Raw genomic sequence first — 23387 nt, 5'->3', positions numbered from 1 at the left:
ATCCCTTCTTTACCTCGTCCATGAGGCCAGCCTCCTAACGTATACAGTGTCCCACTGATGCCAGTCACTTTCTCTGGCGTTGACTTCAGCAATCTAATTTCAAGGCCTGTAACCAACATGCTACTATGTAGTGTCTTACTTTCTGCAGGGAAGCCATTTTGTCTAATCCCTGCTTAACTTTGATTGCATTAGAGTGACATCAAGATACAATAATGTTCTCTTATCACATTTTTTGTAAAAAGTGACTACCAAACGTGTGACTTTCCTGTTTGTAAGCTTCATATTCTATAAGTGACTGAGCAGCAATACATCTTTCAAGGGAGCTAAACATCTACCATTTAACATTGGGGACCTGGAATGAAATCCTGTCCCCACTCAAGCCAGGAGAAGCTCTGCTATTGACTTCATGGGACTCTGCCAGGTTTCTTCCCTTCACAAAACTTGAGTGAATTTTGGAAGGCTGGAAGAGAATGCTCATTTGTTTTGTGTCCTTTTTTTCTCTCCTCCAACAAGATTTACCGCAAAACAAGAACACTGTAATGGCTAGTGGAAAAAAAAAAAAAGTACAAAATCACACACAGTGAAAGCCTCCTACTATCTTTTGGTAAGATATATGAAGACAACTTCTTACATTGTTCTTTTCTCAAAAAGCATATACAATGTGGCAAAATATTTCAAATATACATTCTATATAATAAAATATCATCTAACTAGTGCATCCTCAATCATATGCTGGAAATATTTTTACCAAGCCAAGATTTAAATTCCATAAATCTTTTGAACACTAGGTGCTTCATTCAAGGCAGATTCAACAAGAAGTAAATCCCACAAGCTCACTTTTCAAGCCTTAAAAGGTAGCAATGGATGGAACATGACAAATTATGACCCACAACAGAAATTAACGAACTCAGTGGTGACAAACCATTTTAATGGTTCAGCACTCCACAGAACTCTGCATTGCAAGTTGTTGTATTTGATCAAATGGTGGATGGTTGCACACGTAAATTAAAGTCACCTTGTCAGACTGACATACAGCCATACGTGATTACTCACAAGTTAAAAATAAAAATATAAAAGGTCAACATTCACACGTCCATTGATTAAAGGGAATAAATTAAACCTCAGGTAAGTTGCATACATGGTTTCCTTCACCCTCAGTCTTTTATTTATGCCTATACATGGAACAATACTTTCCCAAACACTTCTGAAGTGGCAAAAACAAATGAAGGTTTTTGCACTCTAGCTGTGTTGACAGCAAGTTCATCCTTGCCAATTATGAATCGAGACAGTTCCTCTGTCTCTTTAGCATCAGTGCACAGGGTATGGCTCCAAGAGGTGTGTTGGAGGAAGAATAAAAAATAATGGTGGCTTAACTACAAAAAAAAAAAAAAAAAAAAAAAAAAAAGCGCCTTCTTCAATCCATCATTGGCAGAATAAAACAAAAGTGTATCTTGTCCAGGGTACCTTGCTAGGTCCTCTCCAGAAGAGGTATGTACTGTCATACATAAATGCCCTCCGGGTTAAAACCAGATGACAGGGGATTCTGTAGAATCCGAAGGTTACTGGGGAGTTGCCTCGACGAGCCAGGGCGCTTCAGTGACCCAGACTGAAATGTTGGTTCTGCACAAGAAAAAGGGCAGTTAGAAATGTCATCACCAAGGGTGGTGTCTGTAGAACACCTCTCTTCTTCCTGCTTAGTGCAGTGTGCGCTCAGCACAGTATAGAAAAACTAATACCACATACAACAAAACTTTCAAATGCCTGACTAGGAAGTGATGAGATCTAAGGGGCACACTTCCTACTCATTTCAAAACAGAAAGATATACCTACTCAATATAATTACCCTCCCACAAAGAATATGCACACAGATACATGCAATGCATTTATACAGCAATGTGCAGAAAGAGCTTGTACCTACACGTAACTCAAAAGCTTCAACTTCCTGCCCACTTAAAGGAGAAACTTCGTACAGGTGCCTGGCTGTCTTTTCTTCTCTCCCCACCTCCCTACCCTCCCCAACGCCTTTTGGTTGGAAAGTTTTCCGAGAGGAGGGACAGAACCAGCGAAGGAGAATGCTGAGAGAAACAGGCCCCTTGCAAGCAGGGTACTGGGTAAAGCACACCACAGCAGAGGCTGAGCCACAGCAAAGGAGTTTCCGCTTGTGCCACAGCTGTGACATGCATTCAAAGTGCTCCCATGCTTCTGTCTAGGAAATTCTGAATTCAGATGCGGGCATGTGCAGAACGCACTGATCTCGCTAGGGGCAAAGTCAATTTGCATGTGCCGTAACAGCCATCTGTGCAGGACTGGATGGCGGGCAGCCCAGCTGGATTAGCTCCTATTCCTGTGTGGCTGCTGTCTGGGATTTCTCAAGATCCAGACACATTCCTTTTTCTCCTTTGACAACACATCCCCACAGAAGAGGAAGAACCCAGATGAACAGCAATGTCAGACATGCAATCACGTTGTGTGCCAGCTTACATGCCTGCAGCCATGGTGGCCACACTTGAAAGCTACTGGCCTAGTGGGTTACTGATGGGACAAACACATGCCCAGGCACAGTGGGAGAGACGTTACCTACACACTGCGCTTTATTTATAGCTTGCTAAACCCTTGGAATGAAAAGAAATATTTGACGCTGTTCTTTCTTAATACTTTGCTAACTTCTTCACTAACAGAGCATTCACTTGATGTATGAGTACTAGCATTAATGCAGCAGGTAAACACATTGCCACCCTCTTCTCCTGCCCACCAACAGCATTCTGAGTGCTGCACCTCTCTCGAGCTCCATGTGCGGGGCCTCCAGCTCAACGGGGTCTGCGGGCAGCACCGTGACCTTCGTTCCTGTTTGCTGGATGAACTGTTGGAGATTGACCTGTCGCAGCTCCTTTGTCAGTTGCTCCAGTTCTTGTTCCCTGTCCTGCCAGGAAAGAGAAAACATCTGCTGAGCAGCAGTGAGCATAAAGCAGCATTTCAAGACTCTATTTGCAACTGGGCAGCTAAAGCTTCTCCTTTTGATGCAAAAGTCTCTGATTTTTAAATTCAAATGTAAACGGAACAGTTGAAAGGTATTTTACTCCCATAATTTAGAAAGTGAATCAACACTCACTATTATTTATTAGGGGTTACTACTGGTCTGTTTATATCGCTTCTTGGATGACTAGCAGATGTTTCTTATATCACCTGAAAAAAATTCTGGCACAACAGAGGTGAGCAAGTAAAGGTAATAGCGAGCACTCTGAAAAAATATGTCAGCTGAGCATCAGCCTGGCACCAAATCTGAGCTCTGCCAGAAGTGTCCAGCATGACTTGGACAGCTCATTTAGTTCTCCTGTTCGTAAAAGGAGAATAATTCCCTTCTTTCCTTGTTCTTTGCGTTTTCTATTTAGAGTGTAAATTTTTATGGACAGAACTCTCTCACTCTGCAAACGTACTGTGTTTTGGACAGCGAGGCCAAATCCTGGCTGGTTCACCACCCCTTTACAAGCACAGAAGATGATCATTTAGGGTCTTCCTCAATGCTCTGTAATTCTAGCATGATATACAAAACCTACAGCTCCAATAGATTACGACAGTCTTAGACTACAGTTATTCCCCTCCGCCGCCGCCGCCCCCCCCCCCCCCCCGCCCCCGCCCCAGATTCAGCTTCATTAGCAGACAGCTGCATGTGGCACTCTTCCACAGCCAGGGTGGGCTTCACCTATTTGGCCACATAGGGGATGGACTAGCTACCCAGATGCCAGGTAGCACGTCCGTGGGCATTTCCATGCAGTGCACACTGCTACATCTTCATTCGGGCAAGAGATGGAGGTTGGGTCAACCTTCTTTCCCTAATTATCTTGTGTAAGCAGAATTATACATGAACTCACAGGATTGGGGGAGAATAGTTTTGTGGATCTGTTCTAGGAACAGTCCCCAACAACACAGCCTTTATTCTTTTTAAACTTGCAGTAAGGTCATAGTTAAGGCTGAATTCAGCAGTTAGTAAGAAAATTAACACAACTGATCTGATGTCTAAATTAGGACCTTTTAAATGCCAATTGCTTTGTCACTGATGTGCGTGTTTGACCTGTTCAGTCAATGCATATCATGGGGTTGGTCTCAGTTTCCCATGCTAGACTTGGGTTTCCATTCATTGGCTATGAGCTTTCAGAGAAACTGGACTGAGAAATGGAAACCAGGGCACCTCAAAATTTTAACACAATTCTACAGAAAAATTCTTCAATTTATTTTAGGCCTATTACAGTCTACAACTGGGCACTTGGGGCCCAGGAAATTCTCAGCTGGCTTTACTGACTACAATGTTAATTCTACAACTCCATGTTTTGTGAGATTGTAACAAAGTTGCCACTGAAGGGAATTTAGTTTTTTAAAAAAACCTGAATCACTGAAATATGCAGGTTAGCAGAACTAACATCATAAATAACTTGTTCTTGCCATTTCTCAACTTTCACAAGACATAAGGTAAAAATGTTATTACCCCAAATCCTACTGGTTTAAGCTTTTAAATTTAGTATCTAATTGTGAAACTTTAGTGAGATCTTTGCCCTGAAGAAGGGTGGGATTTGGTTTTTTTGGTTTGGTTTGGGGTTTTTTTGCATTTAAAATCTTTCTCTAGAAACAGGGAGAGCAGAGTGCTGTATCTGATCGTTAATAACCTAACATAGCCTCATATTGCTGGAAAGTAATGTTTATTGAGGTGGCTAGAGAAAAGGAATGAAAGAGGTAGGACAAATTACTAGAAATTTCTCACACGCTACTAAAAAATGCCACCTTTATGTTCTTATCACTTGAAATCTAGTGAACCAAAATTTTCTTTCTTTCCTTACTGAAAAGGTCTATGAAAACACCCATGCTCAACTTTTCTAGTTTCAAATCAGCAGTTCTATGAATATTAATATTTAACTTTCAGCATGCAAGAAACTCTTTCTCTAGTTCATCCCCCCAAAACTGTATAATACAGAGCTGAGTTTATTTTCTCCTGGACTTTCCAGATTCCATCTTTAGGTTTAGAACAAGCTTGGAGGATCTGAATTTAACGGGAACTTTCCTGAGAAAGTGAAACCCTAGCCTAGGAAAAAAACAAAGCGAGAAAGATTTCGAACTCAATCATAGCCTCACTGTTACTGAGGATAGGTAAAATATATAAAGAGGACTTGATGCTTTCTGTTAGCACAAATCCTTAAGTGTGGTGTGCCTGGAAACTTAGGATGGATAAATATGGCCAAACCTGCTTCCAGTTTTCATCCATTTTCCTTTGGATGAAAAGATTACATTTTTTCCCCTCCTCATTTAGTAAAACCAGCTTATACTGACATGGTTCTAGGTGCGCAGGAGTAAGGATGCAAAATCCCTTTACAAATTCACAGCACGATCACCTTACTGCAACTGCAGCACTGTGGAACATAGCAACCGTGAATCCCAGGAATACAGCAAGAATCGCAACTCAAACTGATGTGTGGTGCTTCAGTCCTGTCTTACGTGGCACATTAAAATCCCAGGAGCCACAATCTTTCCTTCACCTCATCCAGCTAGCAGCTGGATTTCCATTTATATTTATTCTTTCATGCTCTATCGAGTTCCAAGTGATATCATTAACTTCAGCAAGGAACCAGAAACTAGATTCTCTTTTGACACGTGCCACAAACGCCTGAGCTGTAGAGACAATAAAATCCTGAATACCAGCAAGCCAGACAGGAAAAGGGAGATACTATTCTTTAAAACAAAAGCCCTGTAAGCTAACAGTTGTTTCAGCTCTACATCCATCTATCCAGGTGCTGCTTTTGGACTGGTTTTTTTAATTAATCTATTTTGGTGGCAGACAAACCTAGCAAGAATCAGAAGTTTAGCCTCAGAAAGGGCTACGATGGTGCAAATTTCCCTGAAATTTAACAATACGAAGCACTGAGCTGCCAAGATCTAGGATCTAAATCCTCAAGACATCTAACCCCAAATCAACAGGGGTTTGAAGACTAATACTTTTAAAGATGTTAGGCTGAGAGCACTATGGTCTGGTTTAGCACCCAGCAGTACAACAATCCCCCACTAGCCCTAAATGTGCTATTTTTCATGCAGGAGATATTATTTGTCTGAGATGTAAAAGAGCCCAGGCCCACTAGCACAGCAGCACCTCACTGGGAGCTAACAAGCACTCCCTCTCAGCAGGGCGAGGTGGCTAGATGCATTACCATGGGTGCAGCCACACCGCCCTCAGCTAGTTTGGCTGACGTTAGCTCTGGTGTTTCTCTATCATGGACCATTGCATGGTGAAGATATGCTTCCAGTGATTTCTCAGAGGTCACCAGGCAGTCAGGGAATGGTAGCAAACCAAAACTGTAACCGATGGAAAAGAAACTGAGCCAGCATGTAAATAAATGAACGGTGGTGTGGCACTCGGCATTAACCCTGCAGGCCACCCAAGCCTTCTGAATGGCCAGGAACACATCCACCAAAATATCTGCTGGTTTATCTTGAGGCAAAGAACTAACCACTGTTTTTCTTTTCAGATGGTCTGAATGAGTAAAATACACAGAGGGGAAATGAAAATTGTCTGCTCTTCAAAAAAAAAAAAAAAATCTAAAGTGCAATTTGAATTTCCTCCTTTTACCCAAATTCACTGTGGAAACTTTCTCGTGTTTTCTTTCATGGGCTTCAAATCTGCGTAAGAGAAACTCCTTACAATCAGGTCTTTGACTTTTCTTTGCTATGGATAAAAAGGACATTCTTACCTGTAACCGTTTAGTAGCTTGGCCCAAAGACCTTTCTACAGCTTTAATGCCATTTTCCAATCTCAGACTCTGCTGGCCCTGAATATCAATTTCGCCCTTCACCTTCTCGATCTTTTCCTTGACCTCTTCTTCATTCACTTGGGACTCTTGAACTTCCCGCTGCAACTTCTCTGCTTCAAGGCCACTTTCCATGTTGTGGATCTGAGACACATAGTCCTTCAGCTTGCTCTCGCACTCCAGGATCCTCTGCCTCATCTCCTGCAGCTGCTCCTTCAGCTGCTTTTCATTCTCCTGTTCGATCTGCAGCTCGTTTTCCCAGAACTCTTCCTCTTCAATCTCCACTTCGTTCCTTTTGATCTTCTGCTCTAGCTTGAGGATTTCTTCTTCCAGACTGGAGTTATACTTTTGTTCCCAGTAGCGGATCTCGGCTTCATTGGACTCCAGCTGTTTCTCGATGCACTGAAGTTTCTCCGTCTGGAGGTGGATCAATTTCTTCAACTCATCCGCTGTTGTTTTACAGTTGTTGAGCACCTTTTGCTTGAACTCGGATTCCTTGCTTTTCCCAAAGATGTCCATTAACCCCTTGGCCCCTCCGGTGAAGGTGAGGGATTTCCTTTTCGGCTCCCTCCTCTTCATGGATTTGTCGCTGGGAGGCCTCAGCTTGGCGAGGGGAGGTAAGCTTTGCCGGTACAGAGTCCTCTCTGGGATGCGAGCCACGCTGTCCGAAGTCGGCCTCTCGCTCAGAGAGGGCCCGGTGCGGCGCAGGATCAGCTGCACGTCGCTCGCGTACTGGCCCCACTTGTTCAGCGACACGATGGGGTTTTCGTGCGGTGCCAGGTGCCGCTCCGTGTCCCGCCACTTCTCGATCAGCGTGTACCGCCCGGTGCGGCCTGCAAGGCAAGCACAGCCGTCAGCGGGGCGGCCCGCCAGGGGGCGCTGCCGGGCAGCGCCAGCGCCGGAAAGCAGGCGGGGCCGCCGCCGGCGCCCCCTGGCGGCCGCCCCGCGCCGCCCTCAAGGGCCGCCCCCGCTCACCCTCGGTTCGCGGGGGAACGGGGCCGGGGGGTGGGGGGTGTGGGTGTGGGGGGTGTGTGTGCGTGTGCGAGTGCGTGTGCCCGCGTGCGTGTGCAAGGCTGGGAGCGCGGGGGCTGCTGCAAGGAGAGGAGAAACTGCGCAGGCGGGACCCGCACGCCGCTCTGCCACAGCCACCCGCTGCTCTCAGGGCATCCCCTGTTCCAGGAAAGGCGCCTTCGTGTGCCGAGCTGAGCACGCCGTCTACAACATTACTTATTTCAATCGTACATTAGCTCAGGAAAATCCTCTACACACAGCACAGTAACTGAACAAGCGAGTACCAATTTACATCACGTGCAACTCCCAGGCTTCTTCCAGATTTGAAGTCACTGAAATTAAAGCAAGTGACCTAGCGATGCTGATAGCTAGCAAAGAAATACATCAAACATACATCTCTAGAGGAAGAAAACAAGGAGAAAAAAGAGTTCCACATCTTTCATACAGCCACAGAAAAAGCAAAGTTTGGAGACCGTGTGTTTGCTTTTAAACCGTATCATCAATCAGAGAGGCAACCGTCAATGACTGACTGAGCCCGAGTTCAGCATTTCGTGCCCCCCCAGCCAGTTCAGACCCTGGGTGAAGCCGGCTCGGGGCCACAGCAGCGTTATGCCGGCTCACGTGGCCCGCAGCAGCGCTGCGGGCGTGACAAACACAGGGACAAGGGCGGCAGAGGCTGCCCGAACTGGGAATGAGCGACGTCGGCTCCCTGCACAGACTCCTCATCTGTAAGAGCAGCTCACAAGTCCCCCTGAAGGCTGTGTACCCCAGGGAAGAAGCTCGAACCCTTTAATAACCGTCGCAATGTTTTCTGACCTCTGTCAGAAGCTGTACGATGAATGCAATATGGTTTACTTTTAGGGTAGGGGGAAGTACAACTTAGGTCTATGGCTTCTTTTGTGCTGCTACCAAAGACACTTAAATTCAGCTTAGCAGTCTTTTTTCTGTGAGGCCCCTTACAGGATGCTTTGAATGCTACAAAAATACAGCATTTGAGGTTTTCCACTATTATTACTTTTTTCTAAACACTCTTACTACTCTGAGATGCAGCATTCTCCAAATGCATAAGTTTCCCTTATCATGAAAGTGACTTCACTTAAAAGCCACAACACTTTACAAAAAGATGTGAAAGATCGGCTGCTTTTAAAGCATGTGATCCTGATGAATTTCTGAACAGCTCCACAATTGCCGTTAACCTTAAAAACATCATTAGCTATTTTAACATGCTACATATATCCATTTCCATGATAGATCATAATTCAAATGAAGATTTATTTCAGCACATAAATACCTAAAATGCCTGTCATATATGCAGCTACGGAGTGGGGGAGTTGGAATAAATGTAGTTATCAGTGGTAACCCATTTGATGCATTTTCTTTTCTTACGCCACCTGCTCAACCACTGCACTTTTCTGAAAAGAACAAAAATATCCTAATCTCAGGCTGGAAATCTGCCTCTGGCCTCCAACCACAACACTCACACAGACTCCCCACCTCAAATTTGTAGGAGACAAGCTCCACTGTTGCAATTAACACACTACATGGCCCCCTAAAATCTGATGTTGTCAGACCAGCCTTATAAAGAGCTCCCCAGGATATAGCTACTGTGTTGGAAATGGTTCCTCTGATCTCACTTTCTCGCAATTAGCTCAGGGCACACAGAACAACAACAAAAAAAATCAGCTGTACAGGCACCGCCTAGAAAACAGGCTGCTTTGGCCAATGGGTCATACTAGCAGTAGTTAGCTGGCCAAATAAGAGACCAAAATGTCTGTGTTCACTTCCAAGTTAGGAGTGAGAGCTCAAAAGAGTACAGGAAGATTTGACTGATAGAAGTCAGCAAAACAAGGCAAGCAGCATGGAAACAGCACGCACACACCCCCCAAATGCCGTATAAATAAATGACTTGAGGTAAGCACTGGGGAAAAAAAGAAGAGGGAAGGGGGAAAAAAAAAAGACAGAAAGAAAAAAAATCTATCAGCATACCAACTTGCTTGGTCCACACTCTCAGAAACAGATTTAAAGTTTATTGTAATAAAGTACTTCAAAAACAAGTTTACTACACCAAGATACAGAGTCAGAGATTTTTGCCAACCCACAATATCATTCATTGATCCATGAAGACTTATAGTTTGTAGTAGGCATCAGTGTTGTTATAGGAAAAATAAACTTAGTGCTGTTTGCCATAGCATACGAACAATAAAATCCTGGAGAAGAAAAATGAAGTAAAAACATACCACAAAACCTAGGACAAAGATTGCATTTTACCACTCTATTTTGCTAATCTTAAAAGCTTTCAGCTTGTAATCATGCTAATGCTACTAACGTTCTTGTTGTGTCAGAAACAGCCAAGTTCAAAGAAGTCTTGAAATTGTAAACAAGAGTGTGTACCACTAGGGGAGTGATCAGCATGCAATTTCTATTCACTTTGCTATTAAATGCACTACTTAAAAGAAACATTAACAAGAGGCAAAAAAAGAAAATGGGGGAGGGGAATAAAGCTAACAAATCTCTACCAAAAGTGAATTAAGGAATTAAGCGAGGCACTTGCCAAGAACTTTCCATCTTAGCTTAGGGGTCCAAATCAACACGCAGTCCTAAATAATGAACTCGGCACTCCAGATCCACATAAAAGAAAGTGTTTTGTAGAAGTAATACTTAATACAGTTCAACAACCACACCTGGACTTCAGTATTGGTCTAAAACAAAGCTGTCCTCATCCAAGATCATTACTTAGGTTTACTGTATTCAGCCTATGTACGATGCAGATCAACAATACCTGGACAACCACAACTGTGACGTTTGCTTGCATTAGAAGGGATTAATTCACAAATGAAAGGGTGAATGAGTTAATTCAAAACTAATGACAGAATATTTCAGAACACAGGCATCCCCTGTAACAAACTGCTGGGTTTGATGTGCTACAATTGACAAGGAGAAAGCAGGTTCCTTGGGTTGTTGACGAAGAACAGTTCAACACCTGCATGCTGCTACTTGTCTTGTACGCTGTCCACAAGCTTTCTGAAACAGAGATTGTTTGTGCTTATACAGCACCTGGCAGAACTCAGTCCTACCTCATTCATGCAAGCCTTATAATTTTAAAAATTAGTTACTGTTGTATTCACGTAATGCGCCCCAGATCAGCAATGTATGGCCTTCATTAAACCATAGCGTGTTTTTCCCAGCTGCATATAGAACACATTGAATCTCATGCAGATTTATGATGTATTTCCAGGTAAAGTTAGATGAGCAGTTAAGCACTCAATTCAAGGAGCTGCCAAAACACAGCTTCAGTTATTGTACTGATACTCACAATGGGTATGTGCCTAGTCAGTGGATCCCTTACACCTTCTGAAATCAAACTTTTCTTTAAGAACATGTACAACTAGAACTTATTAGACCAGATTTGGGTTTTTTTTTTTTTTGTTTTGTTCTTTTAGTACTTCTATCAAAGCCTTGTACTAATGAGAATGGTAGAGAAAACAATCCAGACAACCCCAAACAAGCACCAGCAGTGCTGTGTTCTATGGTTCCCTCTTCAGAAAACAGCAATTCAGGGGCTGGGGAAAGCAGGGAGCCTCTATACCCCATTCACTGGCCAGCTACTTCTCATTAATATTCTGTGCTGACCCACTGACCATATAATGGTCCCCCACATGGACCATCTAATATTACCATCTCAAAACAATCATCAAGAATTTGTATGTATTTTGCAAGACAGCGAATGACAAGCTGTAACAGAGGTAGGTATATATTTACATATATAAAGCACACTGCATCTGCACAAAGGGCCAGTGTCAAGGTTAATAGGTTTACACCTACAGCTACCTAAGCATACAAACTTATCACAGGTTCTATAATACAGGAATATCTTCAAAGCAATCTTTTATTTTAAAAGCGAGAAAGAGATCAAAAAAGGAAATACATGGACTCCAGAACACTGATGTTCTGATAGCCTGCAACTAGCTGTCATGAGTGGTTTGAACCCAGCTCTAACGCCACCACTTACAGCTTGATCAATGAGACTTAACTAAGGAGCTAACCACAGCCAGTACGCTGGGTCGGCCACTGCTCTGCTGTACAGCCAAACAGCAAGCTCCAGACCCGAGTGCTCACATCACGTGCCCAGCCACTGGAGTCTTAGTTTGGGATTGATATAATTTGGTAATTTAAACACAGATTCCATTACAATGAACAGTGATTAAACTAATGAAATATAGGAACACGGTAATTGAACATTTTTTCTTTTAGACTCTCAAGAGGTAGACTTTTAAATTACGCTCCATGAAGGTAGTAAGACCCATATAACTATTATTCACTTTTAAGCTTCTCTATATGCTTTAATGTTTGCAGCTGACACAGTAGACACGAGTGACTATTTCTGCTGCAAAAGTCAAAATGGAATTCCAAAGGAAAGCAGCAGTCGCAGTGTTCCTCATGCAACACTCTTGGCAAGACTGTAACCTGAGAGGTTATCAATACTGTTTTTCAGGACAGAAACGATTCATCTGTTTTCTCCCTCCCAAAAGCGCATCATCCTCTACATGCAAAGCACTTCAGGGACAGGCACTACATGTTTTTTGTATGCAGGTAGCACAAGACACCATGTAAAAACGTATCCAGGCCTTGTATTTCCAAGTCAGGCTACGGAGTATTTCAAGCACCAAGTAAGATCCATCTTTTCATTAAGTGTCTCCCATGCTTCACAGCCAGGACCTACAGCAGTGAGTCAGTGCGAGCAGGTGAGTCACTGCCTCGGTCTCATATTATTTCTGGGAAAGGTGGCTAGATGAGCAGTCTTAAACATGGGGTACCTCTCCTTCCCTAGGGAAGGGGCTAGGGTGGGCAAGAGCAGGGCTTTGTCACTAGAGGTCATGCGGTCTTGCTCCCAGTTTCTCCTCTTTCCCCAGGACCGCCAGGATGCTCTTGCTGCCAGGGAGTTGCTCTCTGGCAGGCATACTCCCAGCTCCCATTTTTCCCAGGGATCCCATCACCTCTGCTGCTGCACAGCAGCTGTGCCAAAGACCTTCCCTGCAAGGTGGTGCTCTGGACAGAGCCTGGAAAAAAAAAAAGAAAATGCAACTTCTGCCTTACATCAAGTTTTAAGACAGCCAAACTAAAAAGGAAGCTGTGTAGTCTTGCTCTTGGGCTAAATCTGAATTAGCATGCCAAACTCACAACAGTGCATAGTGAGAATATACATACTGTCGCCTGTCTGCGCGCAGGTTTCCACAGAGGTAAAGCCAGGTATTCCAACATGTGTTCGAGCCAAACCCAGACTGCCCAGAGCTCTGGGGACACTGAAAAATGTATCCGCTCCCCAGCCTAGATACAGCTTTCTGACCACCTTGGTTTCCCAGAGATAGCCCTCTAGCCCTAGGCAACTGGATGCTTTCTTTCTTAACAAAGCAATATAAAGGAAGATAATTTTACCTGGGTAAAATCTTGTAAGGACTCTTAACATGTGAAACATGTGGGAGAAAATACTTTGCCTTACCAAAGGAGCAACAGCATTAACTTCTGAATCTTTAACAGCACTGATAGAAAAGTAATTGCTGGCAATTTTAATAAACCCAGTACGATTTGAACTCAGTATCTTTGAAATATGAAGCTGACATTTCATTCATTATGTGATACTTAAGTTAACATCCATAGCAATTTAAAAAAAAATAGCATTCTAGCTACCTAACTCATTAAATACCCAAGAAAGATTAAGAGTAAAAAAGCCTTTAAAATAGAGGTTAGAGTTTGCGTTACTCAGATTTCTTAACTCATGCCATATTTTGCACACACGTGTATGCATACCATAGAAAACAATGAAAATCAGGAGGGGTTCCGTCCTAGAAAAACATGCCCACAGAGATATACAGGTTCAAGTCTAATGACAGTGAGGGCAGCCTGCTTAGTTCACTAGGTCCAGCTGTGCTCACAATGTGATTATGTGTCTTTATCAGGACTGAAGTCTTAGTTTATTACTATTATCCTCTTGCTCCAAAAAAGCATATAGAAGAGTTTATCATAATCTGACAAAACAAAGCACTTGCAGTCATTTCATCCTTACAACTGCCTTTTGCCTAAGCACCCTGAGGTACCGCACTTATTTTAGACCCATTTCCTAAATAGGTAAAACAATGCGGAGGAGCAGTTTGGCCGAGGTCAAACAGCAAGACGTGGCAGAGCAGATAAAGCAGCCCAGGTCCCAGTGCACATGCCACCGCCACGCTAGACATACCACATCGTTAAAGGTGGCAACAAATCATCCCACCCAAGCACCATGCCTTTCAGCAAGGTTACTGTCACTATATTTCTGAACCATAAAGTTTATATGATCACACCATGGGATCACCACAGCCTGCAGCTTCCTTTGCTTCTTAGTATCCCTCTTAACGTTGCTATTTGAAGCAGCAGGGAATGAAATTTGGGGGTCAAAAATAACACAAGTGATTTTAAGTGATTCTTAGCAGTAAACTACATGATTAATTCAGTGTTTAAAAACTTTAGCTTGTACACAAGAAGAATTGTTCCCCTTTTCTGATCTTCTTCAGACTCAGTGCTATGATTCAATTCGACCTCAGACTCTTTTCTCTCTCTCAAAGTGTCCGACAGCCAGCTCTGGCACTTCCTTTAGCAGAAATTATTTGGACGAAGGGATGAACATAAGAACAGACAACAACAAAGTGGTGTGATTTTTCCAGATACAACTCTGGCTGAGCCTTACAATGCTGTAACGCATGTTTGAAACAGCATGAACAACTCTGTGCTTTATTTTCATAAGTACACCCCATTTATCTTTGAGGAAAAATACTCAACTGCAATAAAAAAATTGACAGCTCCATTTGTTTAATTTTAGAAAGAGACAGCTGTATTTCTTGTTCAGTTAAGTGTTGTTCATATTCTCCTGATATTGTGCTACAGCCAGAAAACCAAAATTCACAGCACTATTTAAAGTGAGTCTGCCATTTTAATTATTTGACACAGAAAATTATGGGGAGGATGGAAAACAAAAGTGCACTTTGGTAAGAAATTCAAGCTTCATGTCCCTAGACTGAAATACTCTCTTTGCAGGAAACAAACATGTCATTCTGAGTACAGAAGACACACTCTAGTCTCCAGAGGGAAAAGAAATCACATCAAATGCAGTAAAAATCCTCACAGGGGCTGGAACTGGAAGAAGAACACTTCTGAAGAAACAGAGCAAGCATATTTGTGACTGCTATTCATCACCATATTCCTTTGGAAGTTTTTTATTTTTTAGATTTGAATGGAAAACAACCAGTAAAAGGCAATTTTAAAAGATTCTTCTGTAGCTAAACTACATTTGCCTAAACTATCAGCTAACATGATTAGCTCACTTTCTTTTAGGATACCATCTGTTTTTCCCCTCAGTATTACAATGAGTTTTTGAGAGGAGCCACTACGCTCAAACACGCTCGACTACAAGTCCATATATTACTTTGCAAAACAGACCCCTGACCGGATTCACCAACCATCTGATCGTACGTACAGTTGAAAAGTATCAATAACTTTTTTTTTTATTTGTTTTTCAGTTATCCAAATTAAGAAAAGGAATCAAAATGAGCAAGCAACATTTATATGAAGCCATTCTGGCACGATTTTCACAGAATGCACAGAAAAGCTGGTGGAAGCAGAAAACCAGGCAGAATTTGCTGTCAAATATACATTTTTAAAAGAGATAATGATGGATTTGATAAAATCTAGCTCATCTCTCCTGGCAAAAAGATTTTTAAAACAGGACTCGTGATTCTCCATTTAAACTGTGTGCTGTGGTATATTTTTACATTTTGGTGAGGGCTTAGTTTCTCATGATGAAATGATCACTTCTTTCATTTGTATTAAAAGGCCAAATCTTCCTCTCTCTAATCTGCAAGCAGCTTGATTAAAAAAAAAAAAAAAAAAAAAGGGCAAGCAGCCCTGGATAAAACTCACAAAAGGTAATATCAAGTGTTCTTCAAGATCCCAGTGGGAGGTGATTTCACTCTCTGGAAACTTGTAACTGGATACTTTTATGCCTGTCTTGAACAGAATTCCAGAGACCCGCCCTCCAGCTAAGGCATTTCTAACTCCTCCTAAGTTAGAGAAACAATCAATTACAGTATCCAAAATTATGTCCAATTGATATTATTCTCTCTCGCATTCATTAAAATATATACATGTATTTTTAAAATAAGCTTTGCTGGGATCCCCAAGAGAGACTGCTCTCTCCATTTTAAAGAGTGAGGTTTATCTGAGTTTTAATTCAAACCCTTTAACTTCAAGCCAAACAAAAATTAAAACCCCCTAATTTGTACAGAAACTTGGAGTTGAATCAGTTCCTATTCTTCAACAATCTAGAGATGGGCAACAGAGGAAGGACATCATAGCACAAGAACAGGTAACACAAATGTGATCCATCAGGAGTACAGTCTCAAAGGAAGAGACACATGCAGGCCTGCCCACTGAAAGAGTTAATAGTGGCAGATACCAATTTGTAAGGAATAGGTCAAGGAGCATTAGCCAGGCAAGTTAAGTGAAGGAACTCCACTGCCAAAGGATCAGGCTACTGTTGGGTATGGGACAGAACCTCCTACAAAGGGGCATAACCCAGCATGACTTGCTTTTCTTGTTTGGCTAAAATAGCCCCAGGACATAAGTCCTTGTCTTTGCATGGGGGGGGGGGGGGGGGGGGAGGAGATAAGGCAAAAAAAAAAAAAAAAGACTACTTTTCTGTCCTAAAGAAAGTTATTACTGAATTTCCATGACATGAGGGGAGAGTTGGAAAGTAAATAGATGGAAACCTTTTTCTTGCTCTTATCACAGTGGAAGATCAGGAGACGTGGCCCTGCATTTGATCAAGTAACAGCAAAAGAAATTTCTTGAAATACAAGAAATGCCATTTAAATATAAGGAAAAAAACTTCTTACTGCAAGGATAACTCTTACTGAACACCAGAACAGGTGGCCTAGAGAGGCGGTGTAGTCTCCACACGTGGCCATGTTCAAAACCCAACTGCACATGGGCCCGAGCAACCTGCTCTAGCTGTCCCTGCTTTGAGCAGTGGAGTTCGACTAGGTGATGTTCAGAGGTGCCTTCCAACCACAGCCCATTCTACAATAACTTTGATTTCCCTATTATTGAAATACATTGTAAAGCTTTACTCTTCCTATCTCTAGAATAGAGGCAGCTTCAGTTTGTCCATGAGAAGCTTCTTGAACTACGGGTGTCTTAATCCAAGTATCTTTGGCTTGTGCTTTCTTCAGTGGACACAGCTGTAAAATAATTTCATTTGCAGATATTCCAGACACTGTGCTTCAACACAAATAATACAACTATTGCAGTTCACATTTCAGGCTCAGTGAAGACGACTGCATTGTGTGTCTGAGTTGTATTTTTTAAGTCAAGGACCTAGCAATAAACTAGACATGATAAAACAAAAGAAGCATCTCAAACATTGCAGACAGACCAACAGACAGACAAAACAACATTGAGTCCTGCTAAGCTATGCGACTGCTGAAGGAGCCAGACTGCAAAGTGGAAAATAAGATCAGAGCCAGCCAAGGAGGAAGCCAACTAAGCCTGGCTACTTTCCACCACCAAATGTCAGGTGAGACCTAGAGGGATACATTTTAATAGACTCCCATTCAAATTTGAGGGACAAATATTCCCGGTAATCTGGTACCTATAGCCAAATCAAAGGAGCAGGCATATGGTTGCTTTTCTGATGAATGGCCTGACAAGGAGGGTTGGGAAAGCCCTATCTGCCAAAGACACGCAAGTGTAATTTATATGGTGTTTAATATTGTCCTAGCAGCCCCAGTGAGAAACTGGAGCGCAATTACTCTAGCTGTTTTCTAGAGAGGATATTTGCCACAGGAAGGAATTTCCAAAGGATTATCTTAATTTGGCTCTAGTTGCAACTGAAATTTATCTCCGCATGGAACCAGAGTTGCATGGCCCAGATGAACTGGTGACGTGTTACAGAAAAGGAAGTCTGCTGAGCCGACAAAAACTGTGTGCGTTTCCAAGACTGATGGAGTCTTTTCAGAGTTCAGGCTAATAACTGAGGATGCAGAAAAAAAAAAAAGAGAGAAATTACACAGGAGAACATTCAATTACTGTCCAGAATTGCGTATCTTACATTTTTTTGTTTTGGGGAAGAAGGCAAAGGAAACAGGATGAAAGAGATACTGAAAGCAAAGCAAAGAACAGAAGTCTATCACAACCAGTTTGTTTATTTTTCCTAAATATGTAACACTTAATCATTACTAGTAAATAATCATGCTAGCATAATTGTGTCTTAAAAAAACCCCTATAGGCAGAAAATGAGACATGGAAGCAAGCAATTAATAAATCAATTAGCATTAAATGAAAAGCTGCAACTAACACAAACAGTAAAAGCACACTTAACAGTTAACCACTGAATACAAGATTTTAGAGACATACTGACTTTCTACAATTTTTAAATGAAACTTTAAAAGGTATTTGAAGCGTATAGAGTATACACATGCTGGCATTGTGTTCAATCCCCTTAAGATATAAAATAAAAAAGTGCCAGTCTTCTACTCCATCAGATGAAAGTATATGGAAATGATGTTCAGAAGTACACATTTAAATAAACAACCATCACAGACATTCAGAGAAATTGACTTCGTGCTTACAGGTAGAATATCTAGTTGACATTCATGGCCCCAAGTTGTTTTTCATTAGAAAATTATTATTTTGCAATCAAGTCAGACTGCTAATAAAATCTTGCAAAATTGTTGGAATGCTGACAAATGCAAAAGCTAGCCCTTAAATTATGAATTTCATTTTAGGCAAGACATAGGTTTTAATGCCTAAATTTAAATAGTATGTAAAGCCAATTATAAAATTTTAGCAAACAATAAGATTCAGCATAGAAAGCACTGAAAGAATGAAGTTGAGGCTTATTCAGGATGCTCTCAATCAGCAAGAAAAATATGACAAGACTGAAGGAATGTTTGTTCTTATAGTGGAGCCTGAAAGACTTTTTTTTATTGGTTTTTTTTTTTTCCTCCACTAAACTGTTCGGCAAATAGCTAACACTGAACAGACTTCAAGTTACCCTTTCATTAGTACTGAGTTATGTGGCCTGCAAGAGTAAGAGGAGAACCTGAAGGATCTATTTCATTGATCTATACCTTTCCAAATATAGCTAGGGATACTCACAATGTGTATAATTTCAATGAACATCATTAGCTTGTGAAAGCCAACCAATTATTTTGCACTGCTTTTATATTTCTTTGCTACTCAAAACATTGACAGTTTAGCACCTTCTTTAGCCCAGGCTGTATTTACAATGACAAACAGCAGCATATTATTATTTAGAGAATAAATTTGTACTGAATGAAACTTTACAGACTTCAAAGCGTTTCTTTTCTTTCTTTTTAATCTCTCTCTAGCAGGTTAAAAAACAAAGGCTGCAAGTTTACAGTGCAAGGTTTCCCACTGTGCATTATATGTTCATGCTCTACAGATATTAAGTGCAACCCCACCTCCCCTTGCTTTAGCTTCGTAAGAAAAGCTTTACCCCAGTTCCCAGACACCCAGCTGACAGAGTGACTTACCAATAGCCTGAGCGAGGGCTATTACAACTTCCTGGCATGTTGTGACTTCGGTGACCCCACACACAATTCTCTGGACTCCATCCACCCATACTTTGAGCTCCATGGTTCACCAGATCATCCAAGAGCCATGAATGCAAATCAGTCAAGTCATACTTGCAGCTATACAAGAGAAAATGCAGCAGACTTCTCTCGGCAGCTAGAAGAGAAAAAAATCCTGGTGTTTATAGTGAGGCATTACCAATTTAAAAAGTTAACAATTCATCTTAACATCTATTGGGTAGAAGAGGCAACGCAGCTACCTTTCTTTAAAAACAGTAACAGGAATCAAACATCCCTTGCTTTAGCAGTGTCTACCCATTTTGTAGACATACCATAAGTTTCATTACAGTTTATTTCCTAAAATATTCAGAGTTATTACAAAAAAGCACCAAAAGAAATAGCATTAAACAGACAACTCCAGAGTAAACTCATAACTGTTTCCAGTAACAGGTGCCCCTCTTCATTTATATACTACCTGGATGTCTCAAAGGACTGGTTATAGATACTTTCAGTGTTTGTTCAATAATTCCTAGCAGGTAGTGGTGTAGCAACACAAGGGGAAAACATTTTTAATTCAGCCATCTGTGAGAGTCCGACCCTGCTCCCATACAGAAGCCCAACAAACCTGTGCATTTACTACCAACACTGGAAAATCCAGAAAAGAAAGCATGCAGACAGATTGCTTCTTTCTTTCTCTAAAACAAGGGGATGCATCAGGGAAAGTGGTGTAGAGGTGGTTTAACCCCTGCCAGCACTGCACTGGTTCTGTAAGGAAACAGACTTTGGCTTAAAGTGTTATCCTGGTTTTTTCCATAGGCACTGCAATCATTACTAAGCCAAAAAGCAAGCCATACCATCTAGTCTAGCCAGTTCTCGCTTTTAAGCATGGTTCTACTGCCTTCGCTGAAATAATGCCAGTGTCATACCAGCTAGTATGGTGTACTAGCTCCCAATTTAATTTTAAAAAAGAAATTTCCCAAAGTTTGTAAAGGGGAAAAATGTTCAGAGGGTTGCCTTTTCCTGAAAAAGAAAAAATCCCATGAGTCTAAAAATCTCTTTCTGCACTAAAATGCCAGAAAAATTTTGAAGCATAGAAATAGTTAGAAACCTAGGCAGCTGGGTTGGGACTCAGCAATCAGCCATTTGCCCTCTGCTGTCTCGTTACCAACAGTCAAGCTGCTCAAGTTTTACCTAGTGTTAACTTCTAGACTAATTACTGATCTGAACTCTAGTGGACTATTTTGCTATGGGCTCAGCTTTTGTAGGAACTGCTTTTCTTCTGCATAAAGAGATTCACCAGCATCATGGCTCACAAAAGTTAGTTTCTAGCTGGAACTACTGACATGCTGAATTTCAAAAATATCAGAGTAACAACCCAACCAAAACCCAAAACAAACAAAAAAAAAAAACAACCAAAAAACCCCAAACACTCAAACTAATGAGAGAGCTGGGTTATTTAAGCAGACAGAGGAAAAATAAGCCATAATAATACAATAAACAAAGCTCATGTATTCAGGTAATCCAATATGGATAAAGTGATAAAACCAAATACAGTATTTTTGAAGAATTAAGTACTAGGAAAATGGATAACACAGGAATAGAGTAAAAGAAACCTGAAAGTTATTTAGAGGAGATTAGTAAAGACAAGCAGGGTAGGGTTACACAAGAAACATGGAATCTGATGATGCTGATGGATTTAGCAGAACTTGCACGTGGAGGCAGAAACGGTGCAGGAAAAACTCAGGAAGCAAATATTTAGTACAGTTCATGTTTTCCAGCCTGATCAGAACTGCCTTCTCCTGGTGAACATCTTTTTCTGCATCAAGAAGATGTACTTAGTGCAGCCCGCAAGCTAGAGTGGAGAGATGATTTCCCTTCTACAACATAATATTTCATTCCGCAGCTGACATATGATCCAGAAGACGCACTGATCTTCACCTGACAAGCTGTGGCCGTCAGCAGCAACACCCCGCGGAGCCCGTTTAGAGCCAGGGCAGGCACACCACATCGACGGGACAGGCGTTAGTGGAGCAGCACTAACCAAGTCTGCTGTAAAGCCAGCCCGGCACACACCCCAAACCCCCCCATTCAGATGTACCCATTTAGAAAACAAAACAAACGTAAGTCCAAATGTATAAGTAAAACCAAATTTCAGATAAGCTTGTATAATTAATCAAAAAAGTGATAGCTTTTAAGAATACCAGTGTATACAGAAGTAGAGTCTTTTGAGACATTCGTATGCACCTGCAAACCCAAAGAGGTCAAAGAGTTTAAGTAAACATTTTTCCACATAAAGTGACATACTTCAAAGAAAACTACTACCCACACAAGTATTAACAGTGTACAAGTACAGAAACACTTCAGTCAGGTAACATTGTTGTAATGCACCAATAAACTAAGCAGAAGGAAGTCTTTTACTAGCCTGTAATATAACAGCAACTGAGAAAACACCTGACAGACCCCATCAGTGAGCTCTGTTGTTTATTCCTGGACCAGTTGTCTTCACAAATAAACAGACCTCACATTCCAAGCCCAGCCGTAAGGAACTTTATTAATTAACTTAATATCTTGCTGAGAGTTCAACAGTTCAGATTTACTGGCACAAGACAAGCCATCTCTCCATGTGACAATGCACATGTCAGCAAAGCATCCGACAGCTCTAATTGTTTTTCTGTCTGTCAACATCCAAAGTATTATCTCAATTTAGCAAGCCAGCAAGTACATTTTTCCCTCCCAGTCAGCACACAATGAACAGTCTTGTGTTCAGTGCAGATCAGTTTTGGTCATCTGTTATCCTACTGTCCATCTTTAAAAAAAAAAAAAAAAAAAAAAGACGAAAGACAGGCATCACTGAATAATGAAATATTTGCTGACGCTTCCAATTTTGAAGACAACATTCACCAAAGTGGCAAACAATCCAAACCAAGTGTCTTTGAAACAGTCCGAGCTGGGGGAAAATATCCCCATTCATTTTTTACAGGGCAAATAGTTTTGATAGACTAAATAGCAATAGCAAAACAATAAAAGCAGCCTGTGGTATGCGCTTCCGTCAGTCCAATAGGCAGGGCTGAATTAAAGGACTGCATGCTCCACAAGCGCTAATGGGATTCTTTCAGGGACCTGTCACTAAAACCAGAACACAAGACATCAGAAATGTAAAATTTATGTGCTGAAACCACTGTGTCTCACTACAGTTTCTAAGCAAAGCTAAATCTAGGGTTGGTTTGGTTTCTAGGATTGTACAGTAAAAGTTTACAGAGAGGTCTGAAAACCAAAAAACCTTTTGGCCGTATACCTATCTCTGCTTCCCAATTATAACTCTACAACACCTTTATTAGCATTTCGTTTTCCTTCATATGTATTCAGTTCTTTATCTGCTGACAGTTAACTCATGTACCATTAACAGCTTCTTTGCCTTTCCACTGAGGGCCATTCTGACAGCCCCAAATACATTTTTCAGCCTGAAGTTTGCATCCAGAACACACATCGTGCTTTTGCAATAGAGAAGGCAAAATAACCCTTACCTCCAATACTGTACAAATTTCTCTCTGAAGCCAATGGAAAGGATTGGGGAAAAGCTCACTTGAAGTTTCACAATTCCATAGGTTCAAAACCAGTTCACCTTATGCATAGCTTCTTATTTTAGCAATGATTGAGAATAGGAATGCAAAGCTCATTTACCAAGGAGAGGTACGCAAGCCAAAGCATGCCTCTGATCACAGCTTCCCTCCTAGTTTTTTAGTGATCAGCTCCACAGTGACAGGTATTTCTGATTGGAACCAAGCATCGGAAATCTGACATCCCCCAGCTACTTCCTCCCCCCACCTCTCTCCCATATGCTTTTTGTTCTCTACTACCTTGCCTGAAGCCTCCTCAATTACGTTGTTTGCCATGCATTAAACAAATTTTCCCTAAATTCTCCTTTTATCCTACTTGGCTGATAATATCTTACTCTTTCAGATATTTATTC

At 41.5% G+C, this 23387-nt stretch overlaps 1 protein-coding gene across 1 annotated transcript; it reads right to left on the bottom strand.

The window, feature by feature from the left end:
* Positions 1–1498: 1498 nt before the first annotated feature.
* Positions 1499–22870, bottom strand: RASSF8 (Ras association domain family member 8). Its single transcript, XM_075727582.1, has 5 exons — positions 22851–22870; positions 19379–19482; positions 6729–7618; positions 2776–2920; positions 1499–1620 (listed from the first exon to the last, which is right to left on the bottom strand). The coding sequence occupies exons 1-5, from the start codon at positions 22868–22870 to the stop codon at positions 1499–1501; spliced, it is 1281 nt and encodes a 426-aa protein (XP_075583697.1).
* Between the last annotated feature and the right edge of the window lie 517 nt (positions 22871–23387).

The sequence above is a fragment of the Pelecanus crispus genome, chromosome 1 (assembly GCF_030463565.1).
Source record: "Pelecanus crispus isolate bPelCri1 chromosome 1, bPelCri1.pri, whole genome shotgun sequence".
NCBI lineage: Eukaryota > Metazoa > Chordata > Aves > Pelecaniformes > Pelecanidae > Pelecanus > Pelecanus crispus.
This window is presented reverse-complemented; position numbering and strand designations above follow the sequence as displayed.

Bases quoted from the DNA above. Each gene is read 5' to 3' on its own strand.
- RASSF8 (XM_075727582.1), bottom strand. From the start codon at position 22,870: ATGTATTTGGGGCTGTCAGA. The intron at 19,483-22,850 runs ATGGCCCTCAGT...GATCTGGTGAAC, and splicing joins ATGTATTTGGGGCTGTCAGA to CATGGAGCTCAAAGTATGGG. The intron at 2,921-6,728 runs GTAAGAATGTCC...CTTTCCTGGCAG, and splicing joins AAGCTACTAAACGGTTACAG to GACAGGGAACAAGAACTGGA.